Genomic DNA, 27,167 nt, shown 5'->3' with positions numbered 1-27,167 from the left:
TGGAGTTTGGGTGTGCAGGTTCTGGGCACCACCAAAATTTCTACAAACCTGCCACCCCTGTGCTCAGGGGATGCTGTATACACAGTCTGATCTGCACTAGGAGCTGTGAGACAGTTGAGCACCCTCAGCAAGGGAAGAATCTTCTGAGATTTTATCTTCAGTTTTAGCAACTTATTGACTAAGCATGCACACTTTGATTTTTCAAAGGCTTATAACTTGGCCAAATTTGGGTAGATTTTCAGGGGGATGGTACAAGGCACATTCCTGACCCAAAGGCCACCTCCCTGCCAAATTTCAAGTGGCTACTCCAAAACATGGGGGCACTAAAATAAGGACTCAAGAATTTAACATTGGTTTCGCTGAGGTGTTTTTCTTTAGCCTTGTTCTCAGAAACAGCTGAACCATTTTGGCTGAAATCTTCCCAAAAGTTCAGCCTGAGGCAGAAACCCTGCATGGAATATTTCTGCCAACACAGTTAGATTTTGACAAAGGTATAAGAAATTGAATAGAATGTCTTATAATGGGAAGTGTTGGGCAACCTTAATAGGCCACGCTACCGCCCTGCCTATAATATTGACCAAACCTTGATGTTTCCTTTAATTTCCAGATATGTAAGTAGTTACTTATTTTTAAAACTTCCTATTCAAAAAGAGTCCACACAAAAACTTACATAGAGGACAACTTTCTAATCAACCTTTATAGAACAAGTTACAATATTTTTAAACTACTCTAAATGCAACCACCATAGTTTCTCTTCCACTTGGATATAATTTTTTATAAACTCCAATTGAAACCAGGTCCTTATAACAACTCCTCACAGGCACAAGATCATGACTTTCAGTCTATTTAACCCCAAGCAGAGTCTGTTATATGCAATTATATTTTCATTACTATAAGTCACTGTTGCTTCCATTTAAGAAATATTAAGAAATTAAAAGCTTCATTATTTTTACCATTCTTGAATTGTGCTAAGACACTTCACAGTATAGATAAACGACAAAAGTGTTATGGGAAGCACAAATAGTAAACAGTAACAAAAGTATGGCTTGCCTTAGGACAGGAGCAAAAGATTCTGTCTCCAAGTATTAATCTAAACTTATCCTTATCCTGGCCAAAGCAACATCTGGGGCTGACATTCTTTCAAAGCTTGGTTCAGGCGAAGCACGGTAGCCTATGGTAAGAGAAATATCACTGCTGTTTCAATGGCTGCAAGAGCAAGCAATGGTTACCACTGACCACAGATGGATGCACAAGTTATCTGCTGCAGTAGGGTTCAAACATGTTTGCATGTTTGGCATCAAGCACCTTTATCCTCTTCACAGAATAATACTAAAAAGGAGAAAATAGTGCAATTCCTTCTGTCACTAACCCTAAAAGTCAAAAAATAACTAGGAAAAGAATGTCATGGCAGAAGTGCGACATCTAGAACCTGGACATGACAACCATGACATCAAGAAAACTTACAGTTTTGGAAAAACTTCTGGCCCAACACATCTTCAGTCCTAATTATGCTGAATATAATATATTATTTTTGGCACACAAATTCCTCACATTTCAAAGACTGAATCATATGCCAGTGTAATTTAGAAACAAACTGAGAAGGGCCCCCACGTCAATCAACTGCTATGTTACTAAAGAACCATTAAAAAAATCAAATTAGATGCTGCATTAATACAAAAATGACAATGTATTATTTCAGGTGAGTATTTCACTTTTACATTTATTTTTGGCTACAGAAGTCTAAAGCCCTAATATAAGTATTTAATTTAATTTCAGTCACACAATACAAATAATATACTTGACTAATTAAAGGAAACAATGGTTGAACATTTTAAGCCTCAAATTTAATCTGTTTTGTTTCCAACACATCTGGAAAGTCTCTCCTTCAGAGCAGACTGTTTATACACAATATCCTCTCCAGCACTCATGTCTTTTTAAAAATTACTATAACCGGTGAAAGTTTAAAAAGAAACAAACTCCAAAAGTTAAAAACTTCCAGTGTGGGATATCCACCAAGGTGGTAACAATGAGCCTAACCATTAAACATGTGCCTTTGAAATGATGAAAGCATACATAAAATGAATTCCAGAGGCCATTTGTTTCTGAAGATAATGTTTTTTCAGAGTTTCAAGCTTTCATGGCTCTTCCCTGCTCCCTAGCCTAAGGGCCTGCCTACACTTCCCCACAGTTCAAATTATGAGGGTGTAAATAGCAGTGAACACTAAAATGCTGCTGTTTAACTTCCCTTTATGGATGCTCTGGGTACAAACTAAAAGGTTCCTACTTCATCTTAACATGGTCCTGTTTGAAGAGGACTACTTTAATACAAACTAGGAACTTTTTAGTCCACACCTGCAGCATCCACATAGAGGAGATACAGCACAGCACTTGGTGCACAATGAAATTCAGACCCCGGTAGTATGGACTGCGAGGCAGTGCAGACATGCCTTAAGTTACATGTACTTCTCCAAACAGACCAAATCTTTCTTCATTACACCTACCTCACCAAACCAATTGGACTTATTTCTGTCTTCAACTCCCTACCCCAAGCAGACCAATAAGGCTTTAGAACCCTTAGCTTTTTCTAAATCTGTTTAAATAGTTTGGTCCTATCCATGTAACATGCCGAAGTTTTAACAGTTACAGTTCAGCACTCCACTTGAGCCCAAGTGTGGCCAGGGCCTCAGCCAATAGTCTCGCCACACAGGGCAGTCAGTTGACTGTCCTAAGTAAATCAAGTGTGCAGTGAATTCTCAAGAGCCTTTACTACTAAAACCCTGGAACATGTTACATCTGAGCACACTAGCCAGAAAGGCCCAGCAGAAAGCCTGGAAACTTGCTAAAACCTGAAACTGTAATTATTGTGGGAATGTAGCACCACTATTGTTAAGTTTGGAATGAGTTTCCTGTTTAATAGCTAAATTTTTCAAGGGCTCTAAAATCCACGTTTACTCAGATTGTCTCGAAAAACTGCTACGGTTTGTCAGGACCTGAGGGCAAGTTTAGTGGTACAGGTTTGGAGTCATCTGGTCAAGGCTTTACAAGACATTGACAGATCCTTTTTCTGACGGGAACACTAAGATTTCCTGGGTCTTACAACTTTTCTGGAGCAACCTAGGCTATCATACTGATCTGCCCCAAATGACATCCATCATGACGGCACTCTGCTAAAGTCCAGCACCTACTGCCACTTCAGAGAAACAATGTTTAAGCTACTCAAGTTCGTTTTAAAAACTGGATCATGCTTGGGCAATGCACAACAGACAGTGATTCATGCTGCAGGACTGTTCTTCACATACTCTGTCCCTGCAGTGCTCCATATCATCTGAAAGGGAAGAGTACTGTGTCATCTGTCAGGGGCAAGTTGGAGTGTTGCTCAATGAGAGCAAAGTTAAGGTTGCAATGCAGGGCTGATGTGTGTCATGATGCGTTTCCCAGCTTTCATAGGTTTACATTAGTTTTAGCTCAACTGTATTTTATCCTTCTGAGATGTTTAAATATAGTGCCACTTGACATTCTGGAATTAACTCTGCTAAAAAGTGTTTTTGGCAGAATATTTCCCTTGTTTTGACTAAGCGAGCTGGTATGATTAAGAGGCACCTGTTGGTGGGGTACAAGGGATCTTCCTGGCCACATTTTGCTGCCACTCACACACAAACTCTGTGGCCCTCCCTACCCCAGCAGAAAAAGTCAGATATTTGTCTGGCACTAAGGTGGTAAGTACGCCTTTATTTACTGCCTGCTTAGAAATGCCATGAGACACAGAGTTTGTAGGTCACAGTGTGCAGGACAGAGCAGGGTTGCTTCAAGGAGAGCAAGATCCAAGCTATTGGCTCTCAGTAGTGACAGGGGTTGCCTGTTATGCCTTGTTGAAACTGACTAGGTGAAAACAGCTATTAAGTCAAGTATCTCAGCTCTCCAAGGCTCAAAGATGGGGCCATCTTTACATTAGACACTAAGATTTGGCTTTTTGGGAGGGTCTAGGAACTAACCTACAAGAGAGTTGTATTTAACTGAAGGTGCTCTTACGGGAAGTTTTTTCATTTAACATGCTGAAATGTGGTGTCCTCTGAAAAGTGATTTAAAATGGTGTTGTATTCCAGTTTTGTGTTTAATTTACACGTAAAAAGAAGTTAGGATTTTTTTTTTTTTTATTTTAAGAAAAATGGCAGCCCTCACCCTGCAATATGAACGTCAATCTAGGTTACTTCTTCCTCATACACTGTTTATTCTTCCTGCACAGAGGACAGAATGACTGATGTGTTATTTCGGTCTTTACACCAGTACCAGAAAGATTCTCTAAACTTAGTAAGACTTAAAGCAACCGGTACATAAACTAGAAGAGTTTAAGACTGACTATGTCAGAAGTAATTTAACTTTGTTTAAACTAATGTTCCAGATTCAGTTACTAGCCAATTGCAGTACAGGCTTTTAGATAAATCACTATCTGAATTGTCCACACACACAGGTACCTCTAACATTTTTGTTCAACACTAATGATGTGTTTTGTACTTGACAAGAGGATTGTGGTCAAATATTTTCTGTACATTTTGCAGCGTAAACACAGGACATGTTAGGAAGCCATGGAGATGCAACACGGGTATTTGGTTTTATTTTAACCCTGTCAAATTAGCTTCTTGTGAGTAGCACAGAAGAGGCTTAAATAGAGATTTAAGTAAGAGAAGGTGTGGTTGCTTGGTGAACACACAGTATTTAGCTTTTGCAAATGAAAAGCAAAGATGGGGGAAAACCTGCAGGTATTAAACTGAAACCACCTCTAGTGCATCCTGGCTGAAACTAAAAATATAACATTAGGTTTCAACAAAAGAAGCATTTCTCCTTACCACCTAATTTTTTTTTTTAAAAGGGACACCAACTTGAAATTATATTTTTTTTCTAAAGGTTTTTGCATACTTCTTACAAGTAGTAAATATGGTTAACTTAAAATCAAAGTTCTCCTTTTCCAGTTTTATAATATGCATTTGACAGCATTTTGTGTACAGTCAGTTTCACTGTTTTACTGACTGTTTCACTTCCTGCCTTATGCATTAGCAAGAAAGACATAACCCTTAAGCAGGACTGTAGAAGGTGCTCATATGCATATTCTATGTACTCTGCAAGGTGATGTTATTTGGTAACCCAAACAGAGCTACTCCTGCTCTTTGTAGTTTCATGCTGGAGAATCACCTCTTGTCTGGACCCCTGCAACTGACTAAAGAGCACTGGGAGCCTAGATATTCTTATTCACTCCCCAGACACCTACTCAGGACAAGAAACCTGAGAAGGAGACTGGGGGAGACTCCTTCAATCGCTGGACCTTGAAATGGTGCCCCAAAAACTTTTAGCAGAGGCTGGAAGAAACAACCCACGCAGCCATCTTCAGGAACTAAGGGCAAAGTAGGGATTAGAAAAACCAGGTGAACCTAGGAAGGAAGGAATGGAGAAGCCCCACCCATCCCAAAGATCCAAGAATGATCAAGAATAGCTTGCTCTTTTAGAGAGAGGTCATCTCCCACACACAGGTCTGAGTCTTCAATTAGGGGAACACTATCCTCACAAGAGAGGTGGAGATATTGAAGGAATAGAAGAGACACCTAATTAGCTTTCTTTAGACAGAGTTGGAAAAAGAAGTGGAATCAAAACAGATTCATCGGGGGTTTCCCCATTTCAGTTCACAGGGGCAGGGAGTAGAAAAGTAGCCAAGCTAAGATCCCTTATTCTTGTCTCCCTCTACAGAAAGCAGGAGCCAAGAGCAGCAGGGCCATCCTTCTCCTCCAGTTTCGTCCTTAACATGCATATCCAGTAGAAGCATCTGAGCTCCTGACACCTCTCCTGTGTATGTGACATCCTATTTTTGTGGGTAATTTACACAGCAACTGGAGAGAAAGACAAACCTGGTTTGAAATTTAAAAACAAATTCCAAGAAGGGTTGGGGGGCAAGACAACTAATTTCACGTTGAGTGTCCCCTTAACTGAAAACTGATTTGCAAGATAAGCCATTTGTACACTCAGATCACATACATGTAGCTTTGGTGAAACATGCAAAAATAATATGTCTCCTTGTGTTCAATTATATTCTAAGTGACAGTCCCAAGTCTCAGACAAATGAGCGACTAAAAAGTAGCAAGCACTAAAAAAACCCACTGTCCATTCCAGAAGAATGTGTGTAAGTGGATATAAAATATTAAACCAAGTAGTAGAGATGGAAGGTTGCAAGAGACTTTACGAGCATGCAGCATAAACTGTTCAACTATATCCAAAAGCAGCTTGTTATGAAAAAGAGCAAATCAATTTTGTAATTATTCATGAAAGACGTGTGTGGACCTCCAAGCAGACGTCTGGAAAACATAAAAGGGGTCTTGTCACTCTCGAACCACAAAATAACTTCATCCTTGGCAAAGCCTACAATTATGCCTTCAGTATCTTGATTAAATGCCCTGTGATCTTATAGAAACCCTCTTTAAGTGGATTGTCAATTTTCCGAGTCCTTTCCAAGATTCCCCTACATAGACAGATTCACCATAAAAGCACTTCATCTCTTCTAATCCGTCGACGAAGTCAAGACTCTATCCTGAAATAAGTTCTGTGTATGAATGAGGATGCACAAGTCCAGAGTCAGATCAGCACCTGCGGAACTTTTTAATCACAGCAAAAAACCTGGAGTAAAAACTGGTCTTCTGATGACACGAGAGTGATTGCTCCACCAGACAGATCTGTTTTACTGTCGAGAAATTCACCTGACTGAATGCCAAATGGGGTACAAGCCCAACAAAATGAAAATACACACACAAAAAAGTGTAATATACCTTTTACAGACACAGAATACAGTAAAATCCAAGCATATGTAATTTCCCCATCCACAACCCTGGGAAGAGAGAATTGTTGTTTTTCCAACATTTTTAAACAGTAACTCTTTCCATGCTTCTCATAACTTGAGAAACTTTCAGAAATTTTCCTTACAGATTAGAGATGAGTTATATCAGAGCAGTCCCATATTTCAAGGCAACTGAATGAAAATAATACATACAGTGCACAACCAATGAAGCTTATTATTAACCAGTGAAGTTATTATGATTTTGTGATATTAGATGTTGGGAAATAAATCAAATTAATTTCAAAATCTATTCCAGGAAGCTCAAATATTTAAGATACGACTATTTTTAAACTTTATCCTCCATTGTCTATTTTTGTGGAGGAAATTTAAGTATATGCTGCCTCACCCTATATTTATAAAGTAATTTGTAACTAAAGAGTTTTCCTTCCCACATTTTTTCTATTAATAGATTAAGTTAGAAAAAGGGGCAACCAAATTAATTTGCTCCAGAAATACCGCAGACTCGATTTTAAGATAAGTTAGGCTCACTAGAAACATAAACCTGAAATTTTCACTTAGTTACCACTAAATTAATAAGAGAATGGCCTCTTGTGTTCCTTAATTTGAATACCCTCCAGTAACGTTTAAGAACTACAGAACAAAAGATGTATGTATTCTAAAAGCTGTAATTATGATGCTTCACCTATTGTATTTGAAAGAAAAGAACAAGGATGCAAACGTAATTTTTAATTTGCATTGACACACATGGCATTTTGTACTCAAATCATGCAAATTATAATTAATGCAATTGTAACAGGGTTGGCACCCACCTCTCGTGAGCTCCCCCTCTGATTGGGTGCATCTGCAGTCTTTAAACCTATCCAGCTCTGGTATGGGGCTGTATCCCCAGGACTTCTTCCCTGGAGGCACTATCATCCTATGACCTTCCCCAGGCTCCGTCCCTACTAGTCCCCACAACCATCCAGGAACTCCTTCATTGCTCCCCCCCTCCCTGCTAGCAAACTCTCTCTTTGGCTTAGTCATATCAGCCAGCCAGGAACACATCTTGCTCCCCCGGCCCCTGCAAGAAGACTGTCTTTGGCTCAGTCCTAGCAGCCAGCCAGGAGCCTCTCACTCCCCTGGTCCCTGCCAGCAGACTTAGCTGTCCATAGTCCCGCTGCTCTTCCACCCAGGCACGCAATCCTTCCTTCTCCAGCTCTAAGCAGCAACCAACCACTGCTCTGGTCTGTAGCTCCTTTTTATAGGGCCCTCCTGGCCTGATTGGCCGTAACGGCAGCCCCTCTGATTGGCTGGTTCCTCACAATCACTCTAGGCTGCTTAGAGAACCTCTCCACTGCTCCTTTCCTGAGATGGGTGTGGCAGAACCATCCTGCCTCCAGGAGGGGGCCTTTGGGCCTAGTCCACCTCACCGCAGCTATGCATTATATAATGGTTAAATAATTTTTGAAGAAAACGTGTACACTTTATATAAACTTGGGAAATATGAGATTAAAAGTCTCTCTCTTCGAACTGAAATTTTTTAAGTATATTGTCAGTATATACAAAAAGAAAAGGAGTACTTGTGGCACCTTAGAGACTAACCAATTTATTTGAGCATGAGCTTTCGTGAGCTACAGCTCACTTCATCAGATGCATGCCGTGGAAACTGCAGCAGACTTTATATATACACAGAGAATATGAAAAAATGAAAAAAATATATATTCTCTGTGTATATATAAAGTCTGCTGCAGTTTCCACGGCATGCATCCGATGAAGTGAGCTGTAGCTCACGAAAGCTCATGCTCAAATAAATTGGTTAGTCTCTAAGGTGCCACAAGTACTCCTTTTCTTTTTGCGAATACAGACTAACACGGCTGTTACTCTGAAACCTGTCAGTATATAGTCTCTCAGGACATGTCTGCACACTGCATCAGAGTCAAACTTTCTGGAGCTCTAGTAAGGAGATGTTCTAGGCACCGCATTGTTTATGAATTCCACGTAACAACTATCAATAGAATTTGAACCTTTATACTTGATTTTCTTGATTACCCTAGACGTTCGTATCAGAGAATACACATGCAAATAATGTAGGTCTCTGTTCAGTCAGAAGGAAGCTGTCACCCTCTGAAGCAAGACTGCAGAGGTGTTTTTTCTCCACATTACAGAATACCAAGTATCCTGTCTTCCAAAGAGTGACAGTGTCCATAACCATGTTTCCCTTGCCTGGATGGGTGTAATATCATAGATGTGATAAGATGGCAAACACCATTTCAAAGAAGCATCAACACAGAAGACTGGACAAGAGTCCCACTCAGGTAATTTACAGTACAACAGCAATACCTTCCCTTCAATGTGTGGAAGGAATTGACAAAATCCAACACATCTTGTGTAATCTGGTCTCTGTAATTGTTCAAATGCTTTGAACTGTCAGCCAGTTCAATATATCATCCACCCTTTCTTGGAGATAATCACAAAGACTACAGAAAGGACTAGCAATTTGAAGTAGACCCCCTCAGTGTTTGTCCACCACATTAAGCTCTGCAGGTCATCTTGAGAAACACACCATAGTGTCTAAGTTGTGAAAGGCAGAAAGTCTTTGATTACAAATGATGCCTCATTCTCAACCTATCATAGAATCATAGAATATCAGGGTTGGAAGGGACCTCAGGAGATCATCTAGTCCAACCCCCTGCTCAAAGCAGGACCGATCCCCGACTAAATCATCCCAGCCACCGCTTTGTCAAGCCTGACCTTAAAAACTTCTAGGGAAGGAGATTCCACCACCTCCCTAGGTAACGTATTCCAGTGTTTCACCACCCTCCTAGTGAAAAAGTTTTCCTAATATCCAACCTAAATCTCCCCCTGCAACTTGAGACCATTACTCCTTGTTCTGTCATTTGCTACCACTGAGAACAGTCTAGAGCCATCCTCTCTAGAACCCCCTTTCAGGTAGCTGAAAGCAGCTATCAAATCCCCCCTCATTTTTCTCTTCTGAAGACTAAACATCCCCAGTTCCCTCAGCCCTCTCCTCATAACTCATGTGTTCCAGTCCCCTAATCATTTTTGTTGCCCTCTGCTGGACTCTTTCCAATTTTTCCACATCCTTCTTATAGTGTGGGGCCCAAAACTGGACACAGTACTCCAGATGAGGCCTCACCAATGTCGAATAGAGGGGAACGATCACATCCCTCCATCTGCTGGCAATGCCCCTACTTACACAGCCCAAAATGCCATTGGCCTTCTTGACAACAGGGGCACACTGTTGATTCATATCCAACTTCTCATCCACTGTAACCCCTAGGTCCTTTTCTGCAGAACTGCTGCCGAGCCATTCGGTCCCTAGTCTGTAGCTGTGCATTGGATTCTTCCAACCTAAGTGCAGGACTCTGCACTTGTCCTTGTTGAACCTCATCAGATTTCTTTTGGCCCAATCCTCCAATTTGTCTAAGTCCCTCTGTATCCTATCCCTACCCTCCAGTGTATCTACCACTCCTCCCAGTTTAGTGTCATCTGCAAACTTGCTGAGAGTGCAATCCACACCATCCTCCAGATCATTTATGAAGATATTGAACAAAATGGGATAATCAAATGGGATTATGAGGATTCACTATGTCCAGTAGCCATAAAGAACATCTGAGCTAGGTCTTAAGGGTGTTGTGTTGACTGAACAGTTCTTGAAATCTTTCTGGAGTCAACTTCACGTTTGCTATCATTTAATCTGTAGTTGAATCAATAAACTATCTTCTGATTATGAAAAAGGTAAATTTCTCTTAGTTTATCCTTTGGTCTAAGGAGTCAAATAGGGTGTAAGTTTTTGCAAGACAGATTGCACGCTCTGTGATATCTAAATCTTCATCAGCCAATCTTTGAGATAAGGGAATGTGAGTACTTTGTCTTCTGAAATAAAATGTCATCATAGTCAGGCTTTTGGGAGACGAGCCACATGTGAGTATTTTGTGCAGAGAATGATCCGCTGACGAAGAAATGAAGACACTACCACCTGTGAGTTGGGCTGGTGGCTGTTATGGAATGAGATATTTGAGGCAAACAGCCACAGATCAAATTTCATATATACAGAAATACTATGGAGGCTAGGGAAACTTAAGTCCTCAACAAATTTAGGAACAAGCTCAAGACAGAAGGAGATAGAGACCTTACATCTTCTCTAATACAAAAACATGAGAGAACTTCCTCATGCTGTGTGTGTGTGAGAGAGAGAGAGACACTGAGTGTGTGACAGAGTCAGCGTGTGTGTGTGTGTGTGACAGACACACATACACACAAAGTGTGTGCTGACTGCTGGGAACATTTCTGAAAGACGCCCTACGCTGTCTCTTTAAGACACTCACTGAAAGCTCTCCTGCTCTGTCCTGAGCCCTTCTGTCTCGTCTCCCCTGCTCTGCGGAGATGGGGCACATGGGGGGATGAGTGGGGAGAGAGACAGACGCTACAGCTAGGGAAATCTCAGAAACAGTGCACTGTCTCTTTAAGAAAGTCACTCACCCTTCCCCACAGATATGCCAGATATACTAAATATTTGTCTGCCCCTTCATGCATCAGCCACTATTCCAGAGGACATGATTCCATGCTGATGACTCTTGCTGAAAAAATAATGCATTAATTAAATTTGTGACTGAACTACTTGGGGGGAGAATTGTATGTCTCCTGCTCTGTTTTACGCACATTCTGCCATATATTTCCTTTTATATTGTTCATTTAAAGAAAAATTTCACTGCAGATCTGATAAAACACAAAAAAGATACCAATGTGAGATTTCTAAAGATACCTGCAGCACTCAACCCAAGGTTTAAGAATCTGAAATGCCTTCCAAAATCTGAGAGTGACAAGGTGTGGAGCATGCTTTCAGAAGTCTTAAAACAGCAACACTTCAGTGCGGAAGCTATAGAACCCAAACCAACAAAAAAGAAATTCAACCTTCTGCGGTGGCATCTGACTCAGATGACGAAAATGAACATGCGTCAGGCTGTACTACTTCGGATTATTATTGAGCAGAACCCACTAGCAGCATGGACACATGTCCTACAGAATGGTGGCTGAAGCATGAAAGGACATATGAATCTTTAGCGCATCTGGCACATAAATATCTTGCAACACAGGCTACTACAATGCCATGCGAATACCTGTTCTCACTTTCAGGTGACACTGTAAACAAGAAGCAGGCAGCATTATCTCCTGCAAATGTAAACAAACTTGTTTGTCTGAGCGATTGGCTGAACAAGTAGGAGGACTGCGTGGACTTGTAGGCTCTAAAGTTTTATATTGTTTTATTTCTGAATGCAGTTTTTTTGTTTATAATTCTACATTTGTAAGTTCAACTTTCACCATAAAGAGATTGCACTACAGTACCTGTATTAGGGAATTAAAACTTACTATTTGTTTTTTACAGTGCAAATATTTGTAATAAAAATAAATATAAAGTTAGTACTTTGTATTCTTACTGTGTTGTAATTAAATCAATATATTTGAAAATGTAGCAAATATACAAAAATATTTAAATAAATGGTATTCTGTTATTGTTTAACAGCTCGATTAATCGCAATTAATTTTTTTTATCACTTGACAGCCCTAATTTTTAGCACAAACTGTTTTCTTTGAAGTGTGGCAAAAACAAAATTGGTAAGCATACTGCACAAACAAAAGAACTGTAGATTTAACTAGTTAACATGGAATTCTGTGTTCTTGTTTTTTACTTATTTAACTGTAAACTATTAATTTTAGAGAGGTGAGCTCTTTGGTATTTGAAGAATAAATATGCTTAAGTAAGTCACCTAGTATGCAATATGTTTCACTTCATAGGCATATCATGTATTTCAGTTAGTTATTCAGATTTACAACAACCCAGCCTTCAGTGCTTCAGTTTAATTTGAGAAAGAAACAAGGATCCAAAGCATTAGTAGATTAACTGTGCTCTGGTCAATAAAATGTGAGTTTCTGCATTTTTAAATAAAGAACTTGAGAAGTCTTTCTGATAGTCTTAAGACCAAGAATACTGAGATGACCTGAATTCATCCCGAGACCTTTATTTGCTCCAACGTATTAGTATAGGAATTATGGAGATCCAGGCCAATATGGTGTTAAAGTATGGTGTGGAGATTAGTGTGATCTTTACTCCCATCCTTTCAGATTGTTGAATGCAATGCAGTGTCCAAGAAAGCTACCTCAAATAATAATATATCTAGGAGTGCTGTAGAAGTAATATTCAGTAAGGTAAACATCTTCCCTGAAAGATTTGTCCCAGGTTCTTATTGTGGCAAGAGAGCACTCGCCCCCCAGGACGATTTGTGAAGTATCTGTATTAATCTGGATCTGTATTATTAATTCTGGCTGATACAGCAATTTCATGGTAACTTCACAGTATCATGGAAAACCTTTGTATGTATGAGCTAGGGAGGGGGAAAGGATGTTTGTGTTCTTGATGATCTGTATGTTTGTGCTCTATCTGTCTGTTAAGCATAAAAGAACAATGGTGTTGGAATCTGTGCTATGCTTCTGTGTATTATATTCTTTACTTCTCGGGGAGTACGTAAAATTTTGCAGAAATTTTATTTGCCAAGGTAACAATATAATCAAGCCAGTTTCAATTATTTTGGTAATTTATTTAAAAAATACTGTCAGCAAGTATGTCTGTAACAATACAGACAACAAAAAAAGATTCAGGAGATTTTTTTGACAAATAGATTCCTTACTAAGCATATTAAAACAGAGCTCTGAGTAATAATGCATTTAAACTACAATACAGAAACGTATTTCCCACACCCCTCAGAAGCAGTGCAAAAGCTTGGGGGAGTCGGGTAATGGAGGAGCTGAGGAAGAAGGAAGTAAATGCTGGGAGGGAGACTGGAAGTGAACATGGAGGGTTGTTGGGTGTGGGTGGGAGAAGTATGGAAGAGGGGGTGTGGGTGGATGAAGGGGATAGTTAGGGAGCCTCCCCCTGCAGACCCTGCTAACCCCTAGCCTCTCCCAGTCAGGCACTTCTGTCCCATCCCCATGTGTCCCTGCACCCTCACTCAGCCGCCACCCCCCAATCCCCATGTGGCCCTGAACCCACACTTCCATTCAGCCCCTGGCTCAATACTGTCACCCCACTAGCTCCTGGGTGGCTGCCCCTACTCCCACCACTAGCCTTTCTGAACCCCAGTCTATGTGATCCCCAGCAGCCCCGCATATTCTGCACTGTCCATCCCCCACATATCCCATGTGGCTGTACCTGGACTCACGGGCAGGGTGCCCACTCCCTATCTGTGGCTGACTGCTCTGGCCCATAAGCTGATTGTCCTCTGTTCTGATGCCACAGCAGCCCCTGGGTGGGTGAAAGGTATAACTGCAGCACCTCTCCAGCAGAATCCATTTTCTGTGGTGGCGGGGGGGTGAGACTCTTTGGGGCACATGAATTCTGCATGTGTGAATTTCCCCCAGGAGTAGTTCTTCACAACTGTCACGTGTCTCCCGAAAAAGTTTAACTGTAATCCAGAAGATCTCATCTGAGATTCTAGGATAGGGCACGTTTAGATTACTGAGGTATCTTGGGGAAGTCAGCACTGGTCCTTGGGGCCTAAATTAGGTGAGTTGAGGGACTCAGTTTCTGTGAAGGGCTAGCAAACAGAGTCAGTGCTCTAAGAAGCATGCCAGAGAGGCCAAGGGAGGAAACACGGCTGCAATGTTGAAGATTCGGGGAATCTTAAAAACACCTGCTGATCCAGATGCTTCAATTCCTCTCACAGCGGTCTGAGTGGTCACAATGGAGTGCTTGACTAGGATTCACCACACCCAAACTGCAGACTCATTTTTGCTAATTTTTTTTTTAAATTCACTCTGAGACCAGATCTGGAAAATTTCAATCTGAAAGGTGAGTTTGAAATATGTCCAGTAATAAAAATGCTTAGGTTCTTTAGCCTAACTTAAGTGTGGTTCTTTGAGATGTTGCAGTCTTTGTGGATCCCACTACAGATAAACAGGCACCCTATGCATATGAGACTGGAGGGTTTTTGTTTATTTGGATAAACACATGTCCATTATGACTATGCATGTGCTCCGTGAATCTTCATGTTCCAATACAAGGGTATAAATGATGGGTTGTATGCAACAATTCAAAGCCAGGCTGGCTGAGACTCCAGAACGCAGGGATGGAGGGCAGGATGTGGGATCCACACAAACATCTTGAAGAAACACAGTTACTTTAGGGTAACTGATCTTTCTTCAAATGTGTGTCAGAATTGGGTCCCACTCTAGTGGACTGGCAAACAGGATTCTCCTTGGCTGAATGGTGGGAGTGTAGAGTTTCAGCTGTATCAGTCAAAAAAAATTAATGCAATGCTGTTTTTCCTGACATTGACATCTGACCTGGCTGCCATTATGTCAAGGACATATTTGACAAATGTCAGTGGGTTGCTCCAAATTGCAGATCTCAGATTGAAATGTTCCTGAAGCAGGTAGAAGATGCTGTCTACACCCTGATAGAGCATTTCTTGATGTTTGGAGGAAGACGTTCACCAGCCAGGTGATAGCAAGTGGAAACGCACCATGTTATTCACTTGGAGATTCACTGTAAAAGCCAAGATGGCTTGGCTTTTAGATGAGCAGGAAAATAGCCACAAAGAAGCAAGGGGACAGCTGGAAAGGCCTAGCCTTAATAAGGTATTAGAACAAAGCTCTAGGCTTGTCCAAAGTACAGTTTTTGCTCTTCCAGCATAGTGCATGACTTCGAGAAGACTGGCAAAATGATTAATTAAAATGGAAGTCCAAGACCATCTTCAGGCTGAACTTGGGATGTAGTCTCAACACCATCTTATCCCTTAGGTAGGATATGTAAGGCAGTCTTGGCACACACTGACTCTCCGTGCTGAGGTGATGGCAACCAGGAAGACTATCTTGATGACAAAAGGGTCTAATGAGCACTCCAACAGTGATTCAAAAGGAGTGATTCCACAAGTTTTAGGAGGAGGCTGTTGAGATCCCACTTGTGGGTCAGACCCCTAACCAGAAGATAACTATGAAGGAGGTTTTTTGAGGAATTTTCCATACCATCAGATAAGAGAAAAAATACCAGAGCATGACATGCCAATATTGCTGCCAGGTGGATCTTGAGAGAATTAAATACCAGTCCTGCCTGATTCAGGAGCAACATAGTGTCAAGGATCCTTGGTATTGGGACTACTACTGGGTCCATATTGCTTTGGGCTCCCCATCTTTTCCATTTCAGGGAGTAAGTCATCCTGATGGAAGGTTTTCTGCTGGTAGAACTTCCTGAACCTGTAAGGAGCACTCCATCAGTAATGCTCAACCAGCCAACATCCAGGCCTTCAAGTGTGATGACTATGGGGTCTGAGTGCAGTATCTGACCACAGTTCTGAGATCTTATGTCCAGGCAGATTGGGAGGTGTACAGGAGGCTAATTGGACATCTGCAATAGGTCCAAAAGTGTCTTAGCCATGAAGTGGTTATCACGATGACCACAGCCTTGTCCTGTCTGATTTTTGATACCCCAAGGATCAAAAGAACTGGTGGGAAGGCACATAGAAGTCCTTAAGACCACCAAAAAAAAAGACAAAAAATTGAACAAAAAAAACTGGTGGTGACCCCAGATTCATGCTCCCGTGAAGCAGATATTTGTGCATTTTGTGTCGTGCTTTGGAGTGAACATGTCTGTCACCATGCCTCCATGGGTCACAACTGAGAATACCAAATTCAGGACAAACTGCTAAGAAATAGGGCAGACACACCCCAAAACTAGTCATTATTCTCCCATAAGATATATCAAACCAGCTACAAAAAAAAAAAAAAAAATTGGTTTCACCACAATTGCTAACAAGAACTCAGGTAAGCAGTTTCCTTAGGTATTCCAGTCCTTGTATCACCACCAAAAACACTAGACTTACAGATGGGTGGTTCTTTAAAACCAAATTCATCAAATAAAAAGGTTCTTCTGATCCCAAAGGGCCAGCCACACACCCAGGTCAATATATAACTCAGATCTTGCCCAATAATCACACTGTTGCCAGTCCTTTAGTATCTAAAATCTAAAGGTTTATTTATAAAAAGAAAGGAGAGAGTTAAAATTGGTTAAAGAAATCAAATACATACAACAATTGCAAAGTTCTTGGTTCAGACTTGTAGTAGTGATGGAATAAACTGCTGGCTTGTTAAGTCTCTGGTTGCTTCTAGGTCTTCAGTCCCTTTGTTAGAATGCTCCCTCTGGTATAAGTTCATTATCCAGATATTTGAGCAGGAAAGAGGCAAATTGGAGATGTTTCCAGGGCCTTTTATAGCTTCTGCCACGCAAAGGGAAATCCATTGTTTCAAACAAAGCTCTCAGCACAGCTAGTGGAAAATTACAGGGAACAAGATGGTGTCTGGAGTCACATGGGTAAGTCACATGTCCATGCATGATTTTGCTTAGTCATAACAGAAGCCATTACCTATATTTCAGGTGGAACTTTCACAGGAAAGTCCATTCAGTGTAGATGGGCATCTTCCATTGTAAGTGTTCTTTTGATGGGCTACTTAACTTGAATAGTCCCTCCAAGATGTGCAGGCTAAATACCTTGTGGGCATTACCACTAGCAGCTTACCTGAAAGAAGGTTGTGTAAAAATCCTCCTAATGGGCCAGAGAGGATTCTGGGTGTAAGTGAAACTCAGGAGTTGGTGGTGGCTCAGCAGAGCAACGCTTCTGTGGAGCAAGATAAAGGTGAATTGTTGCTTAAAGAAGCTCCTAAGAGAAGAAACCTCATGGCAGTTTTTGCAAGCAATTTGCTGTAACTGAAGGGTGTGAAAGTGAATTGAGGTAGATAAAGATGATTTTCTGTCCGTAGAAGGCAACAGTTTATTTTATGAGAGATTTGTTTCAGTTCCTAACAGCCAGAATTTTTCTGTTGAAAATGGATCCACTGACTCAGCTTTAGAAAGACCCAGTATGGATAGCTTTAAAAAGGTTTTAGATGGAATGAATATTGTTAGGGAATTTGAACAGCCCTATAAGCTTGACCAGCTTGTTGGGGAGACAATGTTATTGGAACATAAATGTATTCTCTAAGTGAACAGTCTGTGTCTCAGGTTCAGGGGGTAGCTGAATCTGCCACGAGCATGGCAGAGTTCAAGGTTCTGGTCATCGATGGACGCGGCCACCTTTTGGGGCACCTGGCAGCCATGGTGGCCAAGCAGGTCCTGCTGGGGTGCAAGGTGGTGGTGGTGGTGTGATGCGACGGGATCAACATCTCTTGGAACTTCTACTGCAACAAACTGAAGTACCTGGCCTTTCTCCGCAAATGCATGAACACCAACCCGTCCTGCGGGCCCTACCACTTCCGCGCCCTCAGCCACATCTTCTTGCACACGGTCCGAGGGATGCTGCCCCACAAGACCAAGCAAGGCCAGGTCGCCCGGGAGAGACTGAAGGTCTTTGATGGGATTCCACCCCCATACGACAAGAGGAAATGGATGGTGGTACCCGCTGCTCTGAAAGTCGTACGCCTGAAGCCGACACGCAAGTTCACCTTCCTGCGGCACCTGGCCCATGATGTTGGCTGGAAGTACCAAGCCATCACCTCGACCCTCGAGGAGAAACACAAGGAGAAAGCCAAGCTGCATTACAACAAGAAGCAGCAGCTGATGAAACTGCAGAAGCAGGCGGAGAAGAACGTGGAAGGCCAGATCGCCAGATACACTGACGTGCTGAAGCAATACGGCATCTTGGTCTGAGCCTTGAACCTCAATAAAACCAGCCCCTCCACTTCAAAAAAGGACAGTTGTGCAATTAATCTCTCGAGAACACAGGGGATGGCAGGCATACTTCCATCTCTAGACACTTTGGATATGTCTTGTAGTCTTAGTGCACTTGACATCTGATTCCATATGGAAGCAGAGGTTGGTAATGGAAGGACAAAAAAACCTTGAGTCTAACATGCTAGTAAAAATGAATGTTATCTCTTTAAGACAGAGTCCAGCCTTGGAATTGGAAATGGTTAAGAATCTGAAAACTGGTAAACAAGCTAGTGTCTGTGTTGATGCAAATTACCTGACAGGGGAGAGAAAGACTTGCCCATAGCTGTCAGCAGGGAGGACGCACCTAACTAGCCAATGGATTCTGTTAAGCAAGTGAGCTCAGAATTTGACCCTACCGAACAGGAAGGAAGAGAAAAATTTTACCCTGCAAAATGGAAGCCACAGGTTAACCCTAAAATGCCAAAACCCCAATGGTATTGAGCCAAAGGCATGACAAAAAATGATTGTAAAGGTACACTTCTAATTGATTTTATGTTACTATTTATGCTCATGTTACCTCTTGTGACTAGTTTGTTGCGGATACCAAAAACTATAAAAATGTACAAGATGCATGATCTTTTGGAAAAACCCTTGAACATGTTGAGAGTGATACATAAGAACTCATTATGTGCTAAAAGCCTTTATGGTTATACTATTTCATTACATGACAACACACTTCATGTTAAAAGGCCTTGTGATACTAATGTTTTTCAGTTAGTGCCTGTAACTAGCCTTGGAGTACACAGGAGAAAAGACATTACACATCTAACGTGCTCTGTGGAAGGGGAAATTGAGGCACTAGTGGCACTAGTGGCTAAATGCTCAGAGACTTACACTCTAGAACAGGGGTTCTCAACCTTTTTCTTTCCAAGCCCTCTGCCCCCATGCTATAAAAACTCCATGGCCCACCTGTGCCACAACAACTGGTTTTCTGCATATAAAAGCCGGAGCCAGCATTAAGGAGTAGCAAGCAGGGCAACTGTCTGAGGCCCCATGCCACAGGGGCCCCCACAAAGCTAAGTTCGGTTTCAGCCTTGGGTGGCGGGGCTCAGGGCCCTGGACTTCAGCTCCATGTGGTTGGGCTTCAGCTTTCTTCTCTGGGCCCCAGCGAGTCTAACACTGGCCCTCCCTGACAGCCCCCCTCTGCTTTGGATCGTTATCGAGCAGAACCCATCATTAGCATGGATGCATGTCTTCTGGAATGGTGGCTGAAGCATGAAGAGACACATGAATCTTTAGCGCATCTGGCACGTAAATATCTTGTAATGCCAGCTACAACAGTGCCATGCAAAAGCCTGTTCTCACTTTCTTGTTTACGGTGTCACCTGAAGCAGACAGCATTATCTTCTGCAAATGTAAACAAACTTGTTTGTCTGAGTGATTGGCTGAACAAGAAGTAGGACTGAGTGGACTTGCAGGCTCTAAAGTTTTACATTGTTTTATTTTTTGAATGCAGAGGTTTTTTGTACATAATTCTACATTTGTAAGTTCAACTTTCATGATAAAGAGATTGCACTACAGTACTTGTATTAGGTGAATTGAAAAATACTATTTCTTTTGGTTTTTTACAGTGCAAATACTTGTAATCAAAAATAAATGTAAAGTGAGTACTATGCACTTTGTATTCTGTGTTGTAATTGAAATCAATACATTGGAAAGTGTAGAAAACATCCCAAAATATTTAAATAAATGGCCTAAGTCCCAGACATGTACACATTGTTGCATTAAATTTTAGGTCATTTGCCATTGACTGAAGAGATCTGAATCTGTCCTCAGGAGATTCGCCGCTCCAGGCCAATGGGGGCTGCGGAAAGCCCCGCCGCTTCCAGTAGCCCCCATTGGCCTGGAGCGGCGAACCACGGCCAGTGTGAGCGGCGATCGGCTGAACCTGCAGACGCGGCAGGTAAACAAACTGGCCCAGCCCGCCAGGGGACTTACCCTGGCGGGCTGCAAGCCAAAGGTTGCCAATCCCTGGTCTAGACGTAAGAAATATCACAGCCTGAGAACGTGTTATATTTTCAGTCCACAACACACGGTGGATGAGATCTCTGACAAGTTTTTTGCCAAAACAAAAAACAACCAAAACACACAACAACAAAAACAAGGAGTGGGTTGATGAGTTTACTGTAAGGTTATTCAACGTTAATAGCAAATAAAGAAGCAGAGAAAGGTTAAATGATATAATAGATATGAAAGTATGAAAAACTTAGGATATCACTAAACTAAAGCAAAAATAAAGGTGGAATTAAAATGTGGTGGAGGACTTATAGAAAAATACTGACACACAACAGACTTTGTGCACATGAAAAGCAAAAGAAGCCTTCAAAAAACTAAACAGCAAATGCACTGTTATCAGAAAAGAAGAAGCAATGTATTAGTTAAATATATACTGTTTACCACAGACCCAGACAGAATACCAATCTTACCCTGTGGATTCCTTTCAATACCATGATCCTGACCCTATTTAAATATAATTATTTATTTGATAAATGCAGAGTTGGAAAACATAATCCTAACTATACATATAAAATTATGGGGTCTAAATTGGCTGTTACCACTCAAGAAAGAGGTCTTGGAGTCTTCGTGGATAGCTCTCTAAAAACATCCATCCAATGTATAGCAGCAGCAGTCAAAAAAGCTAACAGAATGTTGGGAATTATTAGGAAAGGGAGAGGTGGTAAGATGGAAAATATCATATTGCTTCTATATAAATCCATGGTACCCCCACATGTTGAATACTGTGTGCAGATGTAGTTGCCCCACATAAAAAAAAAAAAGCAGATGTACTGGAATTGAGGTGGTTTGAGCACCTGATAAAAGATTCCCCCGGGAGGCTTCCTTTGAAACTCTACCAGGCATATCTCACTGGGAGGAGGCCTCAAGGCTGACCCAGGAGAAGCTGTAGAGGTATCTCCTGGCTGGCCTGGGAATGTTTGGGAATCCCCCAGGAGGAGCTGGAATCTGTTGCAGAGGAAAGGGAGATCTGGTTCTCCCAACTCTTCGTGCTGCTGCTGAGACCCTCACCAGGAAAAGTTTCAGAGTAACAGCCGTGTTAGTCTGTATTCGCAAAAAGAAAAGGAGTACTTGTGGCACCTTAGAGACTAACCAATTTATTTGAGCATGAGCTTTCGTGAGCTACAGCTCACTTCATCGGATGCATACCGTGGAAACTGCAGCAGACTTTATATATACACAGAGAATATGAAACAATACCTCCTCCCACCCCACTGTCCTGCTGGCATAAAGGAAAGAAAAGAAGAATTGGAAAAAGTACAGAAAAGGGTAACAAACATTATTAGGGGTATGGAACAGCTTCCATATGAAGAGAGATTAATAAGACTAGGACTTTTCAGCTTGAAAAAGATACAACTAATGGAGGGATCTGACAGAAGTCTATAAAATCATGACTGGTTTGGAGAAAATAAATAAGGAAGTGTTATTTACTCTCTCATAACACAAGAACTATGCGTGAAGAAGTATTTCTTCACACAATTCACATTTAACCTGTGGAACTCTTTGCCAGAGGATGTTGTGAAGGCCAAGACTATAACAGGGTTCAAAAAAGAACTAGATAAGTTCATGGAGGATAGGTCCATCAACGGCTATTAGGGATGCAAAACTATGCTCTGAAGTGTCCCTAGCCTCTGCTTGCCAGAAGTGGGAATGGATCACTTGATGATTACCTGTTCTGTTCATTCCCTCTGGAGCACCTGGCACTGGCCACTGTTGGAAGACAAAACGAAAAGGAGTACTTGTGGCACCTTAGAGACTAACCAATTTATTTGAGCATAAGCCTTCGTGAGCTACAGCTCACTTCATCGGATGCATACTGTGGAAAGTACAGAAGACGTTTTTATACACACAAACCATGAAAAAATGGGTGATTATCACTACAAAAAGGTTTTCTCTCCCCCACCCCACTCTCCTGTTGGTAATAGCTTATCTAAAGTGATCACTCTCCTTACAATGTGTATGATAATCAAGGTGGAACATTTCCAGCACAAATCCAGGTTTTCTCCCCACCCCCCACCACACACACAAACCCACTCTCCTGTTGGTAATAGCTTATCTAAAGTGATGACTCTCCTTACAATGTGTATGATGATCAAGGTGGGCCATTTCCAGCACAAATCTAGGTTTAACAAGAACGTCGGGGGGGGGGGGGTAGAAAAAACAAGGGGAAATAGGTTACCTTGCATAATGACTCAGCCACTCCCAGTCTCTATTCAAACCTAAGTTAATTGTATCCAATTTGCAAATGAATTCCAATTCAGCAGTCTCTCACTGGAGTCTGGATTTGAAGTTTTTCTGTTGTAATATCACAACTTTCATGTCTGTAATCGCATGACCAGAGAGATTGAAGTGTTCTCTGACTGGTTTATGAATGTTATAATTCTTGACATCTGATTTGTGTCCATTTATTCTTTTACGTAGAGACTGTCCAGTTTGACCAATGTACATGGCAGAGGGGCATTGCTGGCACATGATGGCATATATCACATTGGTAGATGCGCAGGTGAATGAGCCTCTGATAGTGTGGCTGATGTTATTAGACCCTGTGATCGTGTCCCCTGAATAGCACGGGCTGAAATAGTGGAAAAGCAGCATCACTTGCCCCACAACCTCAGCCGTGCAGAACACAATGCCATCTACAGCCTCAGAAACAACTCTGACATCATAATCAAAAAGGCTGACAAAGGAGGTGCTGTTGTCATCATGAATAGGTCAGAATATGAACAAGAGGCTGCTCGGCAGCTCTCCAACACCACTTTCTACATTACCCTCAATGCTTATGCTCAGATAAATTGGTTAGTCTCTAAGGTGCCACAAGTACTCCTTTTCTTTTTGCAAATACAAACTAACACGGCTGTTACGCTGAAACCTGTTGGAAGACAGAATACTGGGCTAGATGGACCACTGGTCCGACTCGGTATGGCGGTTCTTATAAGTGACATCATGGGCCAACTTAGGGAGAGTACCACTAATTTTTCCTTTCTATACCTAATCTATTCTATGGTCTTCCAAAGAATGCCCAACAGAAAATCTAATTTAAACATCTTTTAGCTTCCACCTCAGTGTAAACATTGGAAGTCCAACAGTGTAACAACCTTATAGCAAAGAGCATACGTGTGTGGAGACATTCAGCAACTCTACAACAGGATAACTTCTGTAGCATCACAATCAATTAGGGCTCTAATCAAAATGCCATCACTTTGTTTCTTGTGGGGGAAAAAATCTCTCGTGAAGTAAAGAAATTGGAGTGTTCTGTTACAGATTCTTAAATATCAGCTCACTGAAACCTATACTATAAACAAGCTGTAACTGGAAACAAATTGTCAAGGAACATTGCAAGAGAAAAAAAAAATCATCTTTAAAAAAATTCTGAGTTAAGATGACACCCTGTTTATGGCTCAAAATTAACAGATGTACCTGTCCAGTATAATTTTTTTTATTAAAAATTTTTTTTTTAGTTTGTGACCTGCCGAGTAACAAACTCAGTTGTGCTGGTATTTTTTGTCTCAGCTACCCCAACTTTCCTACATACCATAGTCCATGCATGCCCCTCCATCCCTACATGTTCCAACTCTCCTGTGCTGATTCCCACCCCCACCCAAAGCAGTTTTCCACACCTCACTCCTACATTGCTCAGTTGTGCTCACGATTTTGACAAGTTACATTTAGCAGCTCACAGAATACAAAGAATAAAAGAAATCAGTAAAATGGAGTTACATAACAGACAATCAAGCAAGAAGGAAGAGTGGGAAGGAGCATAAGAAGAAAAAATTAAGAAAACTGAAAAGAGACATAAGGTAGAAACAGAATATGAACATGTGATTGCTCTGGTCTGAAATATAAGTTGGTTTTTCAGAACAAAAGAAAAAAATTAGCTCATACATTACTGCTTCTTCTTTGGGAAAAATAAATGATTGGAAAGATAAGCAGTGGTAACCACAGCAAGAGAATGAGAAAGAAGAGCAAGAATAGACGATTATAGCCTGAACATCATTTATGTAGTGGAAGAAGCAGCATACCATTCCACTGGAAAACATCACTGTGGAGAAGGAACAAAACCTGGTTGTTACGGGGTCTCAAAATGATACTGAATTGTGAGTTTTACCTCAGTTTAAGGAGCCGAGGGATTTTTTCAGTAACATACACTCATTTCAGAATTCTGATATTTATTTAACCTTTGAAATCATTTAGAGAAAATTAATAAAGAGCTGGAGCTCTCAACAAACATTATCTGAGCACAGTGACATTTTGCACCAAAGATAGGACAAGAAACAGAATGTTTGTGTTGGCCTTTTACTTCTTCATGCCATATTACATTCAAAGACTATGTTAAAAGAACGTTATGGGTATAAATTCAAACAAACACTCAGACATTGCGAAATGTCATGCAACCTTAATTCAGCTTCCTTGTGTGCTTACATTTTAAGTCAGAACTAAGAAATTCGGCATTATGACCGTTTTTTATTACATGATCACATACTATTTTCATAAGACCTCTGCTTTACTCAGCGGATAGGCAAATGAACACAAATGAAGACCTCTTGGCTCAAACTAGTTTTGATAAGATGAAAATAAATTTGAATCAAGGGCCACATTAAAAAACCACACAAGCTCCCTTCATGTGTAAGCTTTTAGCTTGAGAGCATTAGTGATCTCAAATTGTCATAGTACTGCAAGAAGAGAGTGAGCAACAAGGCTGCTAGAGCCCAAACATCTTAGCCTCTGTAAGCTAAAACCAACACTTCAAATGCACCTGGAAAACTATTCAAATCAAGTTCAAATCAATGAGCACAGGTGCAATGTGATCCTTGCAAGACACTATTAAAGGAGCTGGTAACTGCACTCTCTGCTGACTGGAATTTCTGGTCTTCAGTTATCGTACAGAGCAGAATTCATTACAATAATCTATTCTGATGTGACAGAGGTGTGAACAACAGTAGTGATCATAATAAATCATATAATACCAGCTCTCATAGCCCTTTTTCATCAGTAGATCTCAAAGCACTTCACAATCTTTTATGTATTTATGCTCACAACACCCCTGTGAGGTAGGCAAGTATTATCCTCACTTTATAGATGGGGAACTAAGGCACAGAGAGGCAAAGATTTTGTCTACACTGGCATTTTTGTTGGCCCAACCTTTGTTGGTCAGAGGTGTGGAAAAAAACCAAACACCCCCAACCAACAAAAGTACTGGTGTGGACAGTACTATGTCACTGGGAGACACTCTTCCAATGATATAGATACTGCTGCTCATTAGGGGTGGTTTAATTATGCCAACAAGAAAGCTCTCTTCTGCCAGCATAGAGTGGCTACATGGGAGACCTTACAGAGGCACAGCTGCTGCAGTAGAGCTGTGTCGCTATAAGGTCTGCAGTGTAGACATAGCCTGAGTGATTTGCCCAAGGTTACACAGAAATCTGGGGCAGGGCAAGGAATTGAACCCTATCATCCAAGCCCTAGGATAGTGTCCTAACCACGGGACCATTTTTCCTCCCTCTCATCTAGAGAGAAAGTTATAACCTTATCATTGAACACAGATGAGGATTCAGAGGGGAGCTAAACAGATTCATGGAAAATAGCCAGATGGCTATTAGCCAGAATGGGCAGGGATGGTGTCCCTAGCCTCTGTTTGCCAGAAGCTGGGATTGGGTGACAGGGCATGGATCACTTGATGGAATGCATCCGATGAAGTGAGCTGTAGCTCACGAAAGCTTATGCTCAAATAAATTGGTTAGTCTGTAAGGTGCCACAAGTACTCCTTTTCTTTTTGATGATAACCTGTCTGTTCATTCCCTTTGGGGCACCTGACAGTAGCCACTGTCAGAGGACAGGATACTGGGCTTGGTGGACCTTTGGTCTGACCCAGTGTGGCCGTTCTTATGAGGAATAAAGCTGTTAGGCACTCCTGTTATGTGGACTGCCTGTACATCTCAATATCCAAGACGACCCAACACACAAACCTAAGTACACTTTGTACTCCTGGGGAAATTGTGTGCCAAAAAATTAAAAATTCTACAAAATTCTACATATTTTGTCAATAACACTATATAATCATGCCAATTTCATTTATTTTGGTAATTTATTTCAAAACACCTGTTAACAAGTATGTCTGTAACAATACAGACAACAAAAAAGATTCAGGAAATGCTTTTAGACAAATACATTCCTTACTAGGCATATTAATACAGAACTTTAAGTAATAATACATATAAACTATCTACTACAAGTAGATAAGGAAGTATTGTTTACTACTTCTCATAACACAAGAACTAGGGGTCACCAAATGAAATTAATAGGCAGCAGATTTAAAACAAATAAAAGGAAGTATTTCTTCACACACTGCACAGTCAACCTGTGGAACTCCTTGCCAGAGGGTGTTGTGAAGACCAAGACCGTAACAGGGTTCAAAAAAGAACTAGATAAATTCATGGACGATAAGTCCATCAATGGCTATTAGCCAGGATGGGCAGGAATGATGTCCCTGGCCTCTGTTTGCCAGAAGCTGGGAATGAACAACAGGGGATGGATCACTTGATGATTACCTGTTCTATTCATTCC

At 41.2% G+C, this 27,167-nt stretch overlaps 2 protein-coding genes across 3 annotated transcripts in view; one reads left to right on the top strand and one right to left on the bottom strand.

Moving 5' to 3' along the window:
- PDE7A (phosphodiesterase 7A) overlaps window positions 1-27,167 on the bottom strand; it is a 139,237-nt gene that overhangs the window by 95,578 nt on the left and 16,492 nt on the right. The window lies entirely within an intron of this gene.
- RPL13A (ribosomal protein L13a) lies at window positions 17,916-18,571 on the top strand. The gene is given in 1 exon segment (XM_073329396.1): window positions 17,916-18,571. A coding segment is annotated over 1 exon segment (615 nt). The 3' UTR covers window positions 18,531-18,571.

Source organism: Lepidochelys kempii, chromosome 2, assembly GCF_965140265.1.
Source record: "Lepidochelys kempii isolate rLepKem1 chromosome 2, rLepKem1.hap2, whole genome shotgun sequence".
NCBI classification, from domain to species: Eukaryota; Metazoa; Chordata; order Testudines; family Cheloniidae; genus Lepidochelys; species Lepidochelys kempii.
Note: the sequence above shows the minus strand (reverse complement) of the source record. Positions and strands in the feature narration are given on the sequence as shown.